The sequence below is a fragment of the Siniperca chuatsi genome, linkage group LG4 (assembly GCF_020085105.1).
Source record: "Siniperca chuatsi isolate FFG_IHB_CAS linkage group LG4, ASM2008510v1, whole genome shotgun sequence".
Classification (NCBI taxonomy): domain Eukaryota; kingdom Metazoa; phylum Chordata; class Actinopteri; order Centrarchiformes; family Sinipercidae; genus Siniperca; species Siniperca chuatsi.
This window is the reverse complement of record NC_058045.1, coordinates 31221176-31234651: the sequence shown is the minus strand read 5'-3', so window position 1 is coordinate 31234651 and position 13476 is coordinate 31221176. Positions and strand designations below refer to the sequence as shown.

The window sequence follows — 13476 nt, the reverse complement described above, 5'->3', positions numbered from 1 at the left end:
GTGTGTGTGTGTGTTCAGGTGGTGAGGTTTCTTCTTGAGTGCAACGCCAAACTGAACAAGAAGGATCACTATGGCAACACACCTCTAATACAAGCCTGTCTCTGTGGAAACCTGGAGACAGCCACCACCCTGTTACAGGTCAGCACTTCATCTCTTTTGCACAAAGACAATACACTAAGAAACAATGTGAAAGAGCCCGTTTTCAGCTGTCGAGGAGCTCAGATCAGTCTATAAACGGGGCAAAAGAGGTTAGAAACCCTCGTACAGCCACAGTAATAATCGGACCAACAGTCACTTTGTATATTTTCAGTTTTCATCCATTTCATCGATGTCACGCGGGCGTTGTGGCTCTTTCCGTAAATGTCCTGTCCTGTCTGAATAAAGTTGTAAGGAACATGAAAGACAGGACTCTTAAAGCCGTCACTTTAACGTCTTGATGAAACCAGCAGTGTGCTGTGCTCCATGTCTGAATGCCGCAGAGGAGATGCGGTTTCTAAAAGACGTTGAATTCCTTTTAATGAATAAACGATCTCTGTCTGTGCAGAGTAATGCGTTGGTGAACGTGGTGAACCTTCAGGGGAACACGGCCCTCCACGAGGCGGTGCGGGGCGGACACCAGCCGCTGGTGGAGCTGCTGCTGAGGGGCGGAGCCTCGCCCGGCCTCAGGAACAAGAGACAGAGGACGCCGCTGGACTGCGCCTACGAACTGGGCGGCAAGGTGGTACAATACACACACTGCAGGGGCCGATTTACTAAACTGTATGTATTGTGTATTCAGCCTAGTTTGTATAATCTGATGCCATAATCTAAACATCTTTTTGAAGGGCTTGGGGCATTTAAAAGGCAAAATAAAGTGTGTGAGGGCAGACGTGCGTGGAAGAACCACTCGTACAAACAGATTTGTTATTAAGCGGCACGCACGAGTCATTTAAGAGAAATTGTGACACCAGTTTTCTCTTAGGTACAAACTAAAATCACGAGGAATTTGGATTTTAAATATGATACCGAAATGAACTAAGATAAAAAAAATATAAATAACTAAGACAAACTCAATGTTTCTGTTCATCATATTGTCATCATCATGGCTGCCAATTTACTGCTTACTAATTTTATAGCCTAATTTTTATTAATTAATTAATTAGCAACTTCTACATCTCAGTCATTTTTGGAGGATTCTTTCACTCCGACAGCTGCCTCAGGGTCTTTCATGAAGATCTGCGGTACCATCTTCTTACTGTAGTGACATTATCTCCTGTAATATCTCCGTTTTGCTTTGGAAAGACGTTTTTCAGCGTCTGCTTCGAGTCAAACCCTTCCCTCTTTGTTTCTGTCACGCAGCGCCGCTGCTCTGATGACGCCTCATTTGATAACATCTCTGTTACTGAACAGGCAGCAACTTTAGGGCGTCACATCTCATGAACGCACACCTCCTCGTTGTGCCGTTAAGAGAGTTTAGTGACTTTGAACAATCGGACGAGCAAACCTCAAAGGAAAAAGAGATTTAGGAAAAGAATACGGCATGAGTCGAGCCTAGAATCTGTCTCTGTCTCTCCATACTGTACATTGTGTTGCTAACTGACAAAAAGAGCCTTTTCTCGTCAAGTATGAAAACATATTTATTTGCACTTATAATCTCATTATAATGTTACATCAGTTTTGGTTACAGGAATACTAAAATTAGCCATGATCTTTCCACACACTGTTAACCCCTCTAATCAGCATTAAAGATCAGCTTTTTATTCATTTGAAATGAGTCAGAATTGAGCAATATATAATAAAGCATTGTCAGAATAACAGAATGAGCAGCAACACCAACGTTTTAACATTTTCTTCTGCAGAACACTGAGATCCTGAGAGCTCTGCAGAAAGCGTCTGGACTTTCTCCCGATGCCGAACCAATCAAACTCCTCTCTGTGCCCAAAGGAGCTCTGGGTAACGAATATCAGAATTAGTTCATTAATGTTGTTCCAGTACTTCCTGTGTGCGCTGACGTGACGGTGAGCAGCTGTAACGAAAGAGTTCCCCTCGGGGATCGATGAAGTATTTCTGATTCTGATTGACTCAGCCTCCAAGAGAAGATGTTTTTTATTTCAAGCTTTGGAACAAAACCATTAATCCTTACTGAACTTTCTGATGTATTTCATATGTTATTATCAGATGTTTTGTCAGCAAAACTCTTGTAATCAAATTCAGATTACGTCGGGAATCCAGTGAAATTCTGTCAGTCCTTTTTTAGGATTTTATTCCCCTTGTTGTCGTTGCAGCTCATTCGTTCGTGCAGCGTCTGAGGCTGCAGGATCACGCCAACGGCAGGAGGCAGAAGCTGGCCCAGTCCATCAGCAGGTGGCCTCTCGCCAAGCTTCAGCTGTCAAACAGCCAAAAATAAGAAAGGAGATTTTGTTAAAGTGATTGTATTAACTGTGTTTGGATGTGCTTTGATTCAGGATTCAGCAGATGAAGAAAGGCTCCTCTGGTCCTTCGCACAGGTGTTCCACCCTGAACCAGGTGCATGTGCACATTCTGTCTGGTTTTAGCCAAGCTAGCGACCACCAACGGGTCAAAACATTTCAGATGCCTCTACAATTAATGGCTGAATTCCTGTCAGCCTCAGCTGTAGCTCCGTAGTGTTTTCCCTCTGATATCCAAACCCACACGTCTGACCCATGATCCCGCTCTGCTAGCTAGTCAAGTGTGGTGTTATATGATGGGCGGGGTTAGCGCGTTGCTCCAAATCACATTTCATAGGATAAATGTATTTAACTGCCCTTGAGTTCAAGATGAGTTATTAAAAATAGTGCAGCGTTTTACAGGGAGAGAAAAGACAGGGATTTTTACATGAAAATACTCATAAATAGTTAATGAATAGATAACTGAACATTAAGCACAGGAATTTGGAAATGTATATATTATTTCAATTGGTCTTTATGCTAACTGTGCATGCTAACATGTTGCTATCCTAACACTGTAGAGCTGAGCCTGACAAGCTGAGATGTCCTAAAATGGCCACCGTACAGCCTTTAGGCAACAACATGAGCTTTCCTGTTCTGCTTATTTCAATAGAGTTGTAAAAATATGACCTTTCTTCTGGCGTCACCCTCAGGACAAACTTACTAAAGACTAAAGTCTTGTTTGAAAATACTTTTCCTTATATTTTACAACCCTGTAGTCCAACTCCGTCCCAGTCTTGTGGTCTGATCTTGATTTTTCTTCCCAGGTGAATCCAGACAAGAGGAGGTTGAGGCGAGGGGAGACGGTGGAGGTCAGCAGCCCCTCGGCAAGCCTCGACACCAGGCCCCGGCTGAGAGAGCGGCCCCTGGGTCGCTGTCACACCCTGGACTCCGGAGAGCAAACACCGGAGCAGCCTGAGCCCGCACACACTCCGTACACGACTGAATACACTCCAAAGGAGAGTAATCAGTCAGATGACGCACACACTTCCAAAACAGCTGCCAGCACGCTGTCTGCAGGTGTTCGGACGTCCAGAGACGATACGCAGCCGGACGCCAATGAAACGCACGCCGCCGAGGACTCTAACTGCAGCACCGGTAGTGAGACCTCAGCACCCTCGCCCTCCAACGTACCGTCACATGCTGATAATCCGTCTGAACCCCGTCCTACACACACCTCAACCAATGACTCTGCTTCACGTGACCCCACCGAGCCGTCCGACACCAACAGCCAGAGTCTCCGCCCTCTAAATGGAGAGTCGGAGTCATCCGGCGACCAGACTCAGCCTCGTACCGATAACGAGGCTTTGCGGTCAGAAAGCAAGGACGGAGACTCCAGTCCCACCTGCCCCGCTGAGCTCCACCCCACAATCCAGACCGACGGAGGCGATCAGAGAGACACCAACCAAACCCCAGAGACGAGTGCAGAGTCGAATCACGGAGGCGGCGACTGAAATGGAGCCGTCGTGAGGAGCCGTGCAGAGAGATCACAGAGCACTGAACAGGTTTAAGCAGACTTTTGGTTTCCCTCAACGTAAGACATCACACAAACACCAAAAACGAAATGTTTGCCAAAAGGAAAAAAGAAAGCACACAACTTGAGATCAGATGTGACACTGACTTCTCCGATGAAGCTAACCAGCTGCAGCTACTGAGCTGACTCACACTGTCGCTGTAGAAAATACACAGTAAAGTCACATTTCTGGGGCTGACGGAGTGATGTCTACCAGCTGGTTTGATTCTACAGAAACAACGCAGGCTAAAGGGTCGGTCCACCCAACAATATATTTTCTCACTTGTCCCTGGTGGTATCTAACAATACAGATAGGTTTGGTTTAGGGATCAAACGACCGGGGTTGGACGGACGTACGCTGCCGTTTCTATCGAGTGGGAGTTTAATTTAATGGCCCCGACATTTCAATGTTAGTTAATAGAGAAAAAATACAGAAAGAGGGAGAGAGAAATAAAAAAATGTGCACATATGAGTGAGCGAGAGAGAGAGTAAGGAAGTGTGAGTATGGACAGAAGGAGAGGTGAAACTCTTATTTGGTAATTACTCGATGTAGTTCTGTGACTCATCAGTGAACTACAGTGCAGGCTGTCCAGTATACCTGTGTCATATACACACCTGCTGTATGACAGCGTGAAAGATTTCTGTCAGCACCCCTTTACAGTGGAGGTGAATGGAAGTTAGTTTGTGCTGATCACAACGTTGAGAAATTACATTTAAAAACGTCAACAACGACATCTCTTTCCTCTATTTCTTTGGTAGAAAGTAGTTCAAGTGATAACTTTGACATCTGTGAAGTATCTGAAGTAACTGGATGCTCCTTTTTTAACTATTTAAATGTTATTTTCAATGCTGTGAGCACAAACAAAATTCCATTCACCTCCATTGTATCCGTGTGGACGCAAAGGGGGAAAAAAAAGATCAAAACGCAGCAGACAGATTTATTATCTAAGCTGTCGGTCACAAAGACCTTCATCAGTCTGGGGTGAAGGCAGAAATCCCACAGACAGATAACCAACACTGCTGTGTCTGCACGGCGGGAAAGTGAGAAAGTGTGGTTGTAATTTGGGTGTACCGACCCTTTAAAGTCACAGTGAAATATTAAAATGTAGATTCACAACAGCATCTCGTCGTCTTTATCAGTAAATGGAACTGGCTCAGGTGACACGGCCTGGGAACCAGACCCATTCAGATTGATTTCCACCCGTCCTCGATCTGGTCGGCCAATCACGGCCGTTTATCTAATAAGGGGCGGGTTTGATACGATGACTGACAGAGTAGTGTCACCGGTCCAGATTTGAAAAGACGCACCAGGCTCACGAAACTCAGATCAAACTGTCAAACCAGGCAGTGCTGATCAGATATGAATCAATATTCTGTTATTCTGCCTTTTTCCCGCCTCAAATGTTTTCAGAAACACGTTTTAGTTTACTGTTTAGCTGTAATTTGAGAAAGTTCGTGACCAGGCCGCCATTTTTTCCTGCCTGAAAACGGGCCAATCGCCGGCCCAACTTGCATGTGTCGCTCAGCGCTGCGTCACACGCTCCGTTGCTCTGATTGGTTGTAGGTCTTTCCGATTGCGTCCAGATCCCATCACTTTCACTTCCTGTGAAACAGCATATCGTCAGTCGTTAAATGAACTGTGGATCAGTTTTGAACATTACCGCCTCTCTCATCCAATCAAACTACCTTTTCTTTCCTAACTGACATCATATTGATTCACACTTGTGTTTGTTCATTTAAAGGGAAAAGAGCGTTGATGGAAAAAACATTACGCTTTTGGAGAGCGCTGTATTGCACCCGAATTCCCAAAACTAACTAAAAACAGATAAAAAACTTTTCACAGATGAGATATTAGATGTTAGCGTGAACATTTTGGTTGAATGATAATTTCCTGCATCCTGTTTCAATAGCAAACGTGAAATCTACTAAAATACCATTTCACTGTGACTTTAACAGATCAGATGTTGTTGGGAATATGAACAGACTTCCTCCAGTCTGAAGAGGTCTTCGGCCTCAGCGGCTCCTCCTCCTCCTCCTCCTCCTCCTCTCACCTGAGTTTGACGCACTTTCTTCTTCTAGCCTTCACAGAAAGAAAAAGGGATAATAACGGACGTTATTTTAGTTTCATACTGTGTAAACGTTGTTGCTTTGGTTTTTGTTTTAAGTCACTAGACTGTAGCTCCGATCTGAGCACCAGACTTCATTTGAAGAACATGTTTTTTTTGTTTTACTTGAATACTAGACGTTAGCTTGTTTTCAGTTTTACAGTTTGGTTGGTTTGCTCTTTCTTCAGCATCATATTGCTCCACTTATATTGTTATTAGGATACTTTTATTTTATTTATGACCCTTGTTGATGGTCGTGTGTTCAGAGAGTTCAGCTTCTCCTGAATGTTAGAATGTGTTTTCTCCGCAGACGCAGAGCAGGTTAAAGGATCACACAGCTGGTGTTAAATGTTTTTAGCCCGTTAATTACAAATCTTTTATTTTACATTTTACCGCCAACTATTTTCAAAATCATACCAACAGATTTTTGATTGATTTCCTTCCTTTCAACCATTGACTTTAGTTTATTTCTACAAAAATCTACTTGCAGAGACTATATATATAAATATATAAATAAAACCAGGAAAGATCAAAAATCTAGAGTGAGTGTCCTGACAGCAGCACATACAACATATAGGTTACAAAATATGTAATGAACATACTTATAATGAAATAGGTAAAATATTAAGGGTCATCTTAATAAAAAATTGATAAAATAGCAGCAAAAAATACCATCCCATTACAGGTATACTGTCCTTTATGGTGCATTCAAGATCACTCTGACAACGAAAAATGACAGTTGACTGACAAACAATATGTAAAAATGATACGAACATGAATGTTTGTTTTTTTGCATTTCAAATTTGTTGCTTTTCTGCAGCCTGCTGTCGCTGCTCTGTCCAAGCGTCCTTGAACGCACCAAATGGACAAAAGGAAACCATCCTTTATAATTCGATTAATAATAAGATTACCTCAATTTGACAAAAAAAAATAAAAGTGACTCGATGACGATTCATATTATTGATTTAGTTACCGTTTTACAAAATTCTGTCGTCCAAATAAAAGATTTCCAGCAAACTGTAGTTAAAAATAAAGCTGAAACTATTAGTTTAATCGATTAGTTGATCACAAAAAATTTGGATCATCGGTTAATCATTTAAGTCATTTGTCAAGCAAAGATTGATTTATGAAAACGATGATTTGCTGCTTTTCTCTGTTTGATACCAGTTTGAAATGAATATCTGCAGGTTTCAGACTGTTGGTCATAAAAAAAACAGGCATCTGAAGATGTCACGTTGGGCTCTGGGCTTTTTTTTTTACTATTTTCTGCCATTTTATAGACCAAACGATTAATTAATTAATTGATTAATTAAAAGAAAAAATAATTGGCAGATGAACTGATAATGAAAATAATTTTTAGTTGCAGCTCTAGTGAAAAACGTGTGAAGAATGTTATGCAGAACAGTTCATTGCATTTAAGTTTATCAATATGGTTACTTCACATGATTTTTTACGATATAGATAGATATTGGCAAAGATTCTTTATTTATATAATTCGATATTGATTTTTTTTACCACTCTCAAGCAAGTTTCAAGTCTCTGCGAATTGATTTTCTGAAATGAAGTGAAACCAAACCAAAGCCGGATTTGGAAATGGGTCAGCAGTGATGTAAAACATACGGGAGTTAATGAAATAAAACGTGCAAAACCACCAGTTTGGTCCTTTAACATTAGAAGATATTTAGTCTTATTTAATACAGCTGCATTACAACATAATGAAACAGCTGCAGTACTGTAAGAGTGTCCCCATCAGTGTTACTGTTCACACTAATGTCACATAGTTCACTTATTGTTTGTGTTTGACTGCGGACCGTTTCGGTGAGGATGAAGCTCCACTCCACTTGTGACGGAGTCTTTGTGTTTCACAGTGTCTCGTTTAAGCTGAAAGGATGTCAAACCCAATCTCTTAATTATTTTTGTACGACTGTTTTTATTTTCAGGTTTGGATGTTTTAAAGATGATGTGAATGTGCCTTATTTAATTCACACCCAAATAACCGATAATAAACCCGTCATTGAGACTAATTCTGTTTTTATCAGTGGTGTTTTTTCAGTTTGAATAACATTAAACAGAAACAGATGGGCAGTGTTGGTGTAATCGGACCACGTGTCCGTGAAAACGATTAACTGTAGAAAAAAAAGTGGATTATTTTTATTTGTTTTGTTTTTTTTGTGAGTCCAAAAAGTAGAATAATTGAATATCGCGCAGCAGTTCTGTCACGTCTTCCTGTTTTAAAACCTCAGCAACAGTATTTTAAAACACACGTCACACTCAGCAGCACAAAGCTGTGTCGCTGCCGCACGGTTTTATACATTACTTATTACATTATTACTTTTAACCTGAAACTTAGATTGGACCCAGGTTTGGGAAATCAGTGCCTTAATCTCATCTCAGATCTTTATTCTTCAGATGAGAAAACGATTTTCATCTTCCTCAGCCCAGTTGTTGAATTCCAGATGTTAAAATTTCCATTTTTTTTTCCTGAAAACTTAAAAGATCTTCTCGGTTTAAAAGCTGAGGTTCAAAGTTCATTCTTGACTTTGGAGACAGCTGCCGATCTCACCATGTCGCCACAAGCTCCGTGTAGTTCCTGTTCTGGAGTTACAGTGTTCAGCTCTTCATGTAGAAAAGAGTGAGATCCTAAAAACTCTTTATCTCCTTAACCTGCAGATTCAGTTCAGAGGCTGACAGACCTCAAGGTTAAGTCATCATTTGTACTTTGACGAAAACAGAAAAAGTATTTAATTAACTGAAACTATCAGTATTGGGGGCCAGCAGTAATAATTTTGGATAAAGTCTGCCAGAGACCTGCAGCGTTAATTTCAAACTCCATGCATGCAGTTTATTGAGTCCTAATGTACAGTGAAAAGCACATCCTGGGCTTTCTAGGGGGGGTTAGTCCAACAAAGCACATCTTATTCTAACTATATTATATTAGTAGCTCGGAAAATAGCGATATGAGGCGCTGAATATGATGAATTTACTGTTTAATTTAATGGCATATTAATTAATTGAGTCATTTATTTATTTATTTTGGCAGTTCTGGCCCTCCAGAGAGAGACAGGCAGTAGAGCAGGTTTAAAAATGTGTTTTATATTCGTTTCCAATATTCATCAAATAAGAAAGAATTAGAGCTAAAAAGAAAATGCATTATTTTATCATCACCAAATCGTGCCTTGTAATGTACTTTCTGTGGAAAAGATTGACCTGATTTCCACTACAAGGGACTTGTTAGGAAGGGCCAGAGCCTTTGAGGTCCTTCAACATCTGCCGGACAATGCTGAGGATGTTTTATGAGTCTGTGGTGGCCAGTGCTATCCTGTATGCTGTTGCATGCTGGGGCAGCAGGCTGAGGGCAGCGGACGCCAACAGACTCAACAAACTGATCCGTAAGGCCGGTGGCATTGTGGGGGTGGAGCTGGACTCTCTGGCGGTGGTGTCAGAGAGGAGGATGCTGGCCAAACTACACGCCATCTTGGACAGTGTCTCCCACCCGCTCCATGATGTGCTGGGCAAACAGAGGAGCACCTTCAGCGGAAGACTCATCCCCCCACAATGCACCACAGAGAGCCACAGGAAGTCATTCCTGCCTGTGGCCATCAGACTCTTTAACTCCTCCCTCTAAGTGTCAGTCTGTATGACCCGAAGTCACTAAACTGGACATTGGACCATTAACATCTCTGCAATACTTGAAATAATTGTGCAATATTCTCTGTTTAATACTGCTGTGCAATATCCACCGTCTCATAATCATCTTAATAAGCTACACTTAACTTGACAGTACTCATTATTGCACTATTACTTATATTATTACATTGTATTATTATAACGTACATACTTATCACCAACCGATAAATCCACTTTGTACTTTACACTTATTTTAAATGTATACTTATATCCACTTTGTACTTAATTTATCTTGCCTGTATTATAGTGTATTATACTTTGATTTGCTTAGTACTTCTATTCCTGTGTGCACTGACGTGATAGTGAGCAGCTGTAACAAAAGAGTTTCCCATTCGGGCATCAATAAAGTATTTCTGATTCTGATTTCATTGTGCTCCTGCATTCATGTGATCTGCTTCAGCATCAGACTGTGTAGTTATTTATGAAGAGCATGTCCTCATGTGGCCACAGGCTGCAGTTTGTTATGAACTCCACTGGAGGGCGTCCTCAGATGTCACTTGTTCTCTCCAAACTAGCAGCACTGGTTTAGTGTTCATATCAGCTGCTCAAACACACCTCAGACCTTAAACAACACTACATTATCTCACACTACCAACTGCCTCAGATGTGATGGGGTGTCGGAGCTCGTCAGCTCAAGTCAGTCTGAGAACAGCTGATGGTGTTTTTAATCACATGATTTGGTGGCCATTAGAAACTCCATCAGCTGTTTTTCAGCTTTGACATCAATCCAAAACAATAACTTAATCAGACACAATAAAAACTTGATTTTGCTTTTGTTTCTTTAAAAAGAAAAAGAGAAAAACAAATGACCTGTGTCTCATTTATAAAAAGGCTCTTCGGTAATTTGTGCCACTGAGCAACACTTCTTATATAAACATGATGTGACAATAAAAAGTTTTGAATTTGGCACCCAGACATTTAAGGAACGTGCAAATGCTTCTTATTTCTGAGTCCATTGTTTTCTGATGGTTTTACAGTCTTGAAGGCAGTTAGAAATGAGACTAAATTAGATCAAATAAATCAGGTAAAATTGGTGTGTTGTAGTAATAAGTAGCAATGTGGCACATCAAAGAAACATCTACAGCAAAAAAAAGGGAAAGAAACATCAGAATCTGACAAAAACAACAATGTCAGCAATAGATATACATTTATTACATTAAATGATAGTGAATCTTTCTGTAAATCAAATGGTTGTTCTACTCAGAGTGACTGACAGGAGCGATGATCAGAGGGGCAGAGTTTTTAAGACCATCGTTAAGACAAGGACTGAAGTATGGGTAGAGTTTCTCAGTGAAGCAGCAGCCAGTAAAGGAGTAGATCAGAGCTGCAGCATCAGCGTCATAAAAGGAGACCAGACCCTCCTCATAATCCACAAACACCCCCACCGTCTCAGGCTGAGACTTCAGAGAGAGACGGACTGGAGGGCCAGCAGGAGCTTTGTACTCATTTTCATTCCTCAAATATATCGTCCAGTAACCATCCTGAGGTTTTGCTGTGATTTTTCCCTTCCTGTTGGCCGACTCTCTGACCACTCCTAAATCCCAGGCAGTCTTCCCTAAAACCTTAACCTCGTAATAAAATCTTCTTGAAGAGAAACTCTGCTTTGCTAAGACAATAACACAATATGAAAATCTCTCTGGATTGTCTGGGAGATTCTTCTTTACATCACCATGTTTAACTTGTTTTCCATCATCAGACAGGATGAGATAGGGATGTGCTGTATCAGGATCGAGTGTCACAGCCACTGCGTACTGCTGGACCCTCTTCAGCTCGGCCTCAAACAGCTTCTTCATCTGTTTACTGAGCGTCTCCTCCAGCTGATTCACAGCTCTCACCACAGTCCCCTCATATGAAGGTGGACGGACGCTGACTTCTGTCCGGTCCTTGGTGGTTGGAGCAGCGTTCAGGGACGGGAGGCTTTGGAGGAGGTGGAGGTGGTCTTCAGAGCGTGAGAGCTGCTCCAGCTCAGAGCTTCTCTTCTTCAGCTCTGAGATTTCCTGTTCCAGCTCTTTGATGAAGCCTTCAGCCTGTTTCTCTGTCTTTCTCTGCTTCTCTCTGATCGTGTCGATGAGCTCGGCCTGGCTTCTCTCAACAGACTCCTTCAGAGCGATGAAGACCTGAACACCACCTGCTATCTCTCTGTCTGCATCTTCCTTACTGAGCTCCACTGAGCGTTTGATCTCCTGAATCTTCAGTCGTCTCTTCTGGATCAGCTGCTGAGTTTCAGCCTCTGTCTTCCCCAGCTCGGCCTTCTTATCTTCATATTCTTCTTTCAGAGGAACAACATCATGTGTCTTGTGGTCTAAAACAGTGCAGAGCATGCAGACACACGTCTGGTCGGTCTTACAGAACAGCTCCAGCAGTTTGTCGTGCTTCGTACACATCCTGCCTTCCAGGTTCTCCACAGGATCGATCAGCTGATGTCTTTTCAGACGTGAAGCTGTCAGATGAGGCTCCAGGTGAGTCTCACAGTAGGAGGCCAGACACACCAGGCAGGACTTCAGGGCCTTCAGTTTGGCTCCAGTGCAGACGTCACAGGGAACTTCTCCTGGTTTGGCAACGTGTTGCTCTGAGCTGCTGCTGCTGGCTTTCTGTTGAGCTGACTGTCTGAACTGAGCAGCCATCTCAGAGATGAAGGTGTTGACCCGCAGCTCAGGTCGTGTGTAGAAAACCTCTTTACAGTTGGGACACTGACACGGGACATTAGTATTCCAGTGTTCAGTGATGCAGGTTTTACAGAAGTTGTGTCCACATGGTGTGCTGACTGGATCAGTGAACACATTCAGACAGATGGAGCACAGAAACTGATCTTCAGTCAGCAGACAGCTGGCAGCAGACATATCTACTCTGAGGACACAAGTGTGAAACAACAAAACTGTAATGACATATCTTTTGATTAATTGTTTCATAAAATCAAACAATGATTAGTGGAATAAAAGGAGAGTCCTCCTGAATTCTGTTGTTATGTTGCACCCAGCTGAGGGACACATTTACTAAGAAAATGAGCTGTGGTTGTTAATTAATTTGCAGCTTCAATCTGCTTCATGACACAGCGCGGAGGTGCGGGCGTGTTTATTTGTGCTTTAGAAAGTAACCGCTGTGAAACAATCAGAGAAAATAATTTCTCCTACCAGCGCTCCCTCTCCTTATTCAATCTCTATGTCTTCTCTCTCTCAAACAAATGTACACAACTAAAGCTTCGTGGTATCGCTATTGTTCAGCATGGACTGCAAGCCGGACACAGACGTCGAAGCTGGGTACACGAAATAAACCAGGCGAGGACACACCTGGGAGAGGAGCATAGTTTGGGCCGTGTACTCACCAGTGTTCAGCAGAGCTTCTGCTGTTTTGTTGAGAAAAACCTGATGGATTCAGCTGAATGTTTCTGTAGAGAGAAACAGAGAGACTTGTCTCGACTGCAGCTCTGCTGTCGCTCAGACCAACTTTCACTTTCATTTGAGGAAATGTGACGTTGCAGCTCTCCTCTGTCAGTGCTGCTCCTCCTCTCAGTGTTAATGATTGATTGGTTGTTGGTTGATTGATTGGCTGTAACTTTGTTGTCTGTGTTTCAGGATGTTTGTGGTGCAGCAGATCCCTGACAGTAACCTGGTTCTGGTTGTGACTCAGGCCGACTGTGACTGTTCTCGTCAATATGGACCCATCCTGCTGGAGCCCAAAGAGATCAAATATATCCTTCACTTACTGACAGATGACAACAGCAGCA

At 42.3% G+C, this 13476-nt stretch overlaps 2 protein-coding genes across 6 annotated transcripts in view; one reads left to right on the top strand and one right to left on the bottom strand.

The window, feature by feature from the left end:
• The window catches only part of LOC122875459 (ankyrin repeat domain-containing protein 27-like), a 38184-nt gene extending 30095 nt beyond the window's left edge, over positions 1–8089 (top strand). For 3 of the 4 annotated variants that reach the window (XM_044194606.1, XM_044194607.1, XM_044194605.1), the window contains exons 23-28: positions 19–138; positions 545–718; positions 1839–1932; positions 2265–2343; positions 2445–2505; positions 3215–8089. In XM_044194606.1, coding sequence (XP_044050541.1) covers positions 19–138; positions 545–718; positions 1839–1932; positions 2265–2343; positions 2445–2505; positions 3215–3901 — 1215 coding nt within the window. In that variant the 3' untranslated portion in view covers positions 3902–8089. The remainder of the gene's footprint in view (positions 1–18; positions 139–544; positions 719–1838; positions 1933–2264; positions 2344–2444; positions 2506–3214) is intronic. The other variant, XR_006377826.1, reaches the window with a different exon arrangement.
• On the bottom strand, positions 4114–13143 carry LOC122875461 (E3 ubiquitin-protein ligase TRIM21-like). 2 transcript variants are annotated; one of them, XM_044194609.1, is made up of 2 exons: positions 13075–13143; positions 4114–12599 (listed from the first exon to the last, which is right to left on the bottom strand). In XM_044194609.1, exon 2 carries the CDS (start codon positions 12590–12592, stop codon positions 10949–10951), a length of 1644 nt encoding a protein of 547 aa, XP_044050544.1. In that variant the 5' UTR covers positions 12593–12599; positions 13075–13143; the 3' UTR covers positions 4114–10948. The 2 variants fall into 2 exon arrangements, with proteins under 2 accessions (XP_044050544.1, XP_044050545.1); XM_044194610.1 differs by having other exon boundaries at positions 4114–12594; positions 13075–13138.
• Positions 13144–13476: the final 333 nt, after the last annotated feature.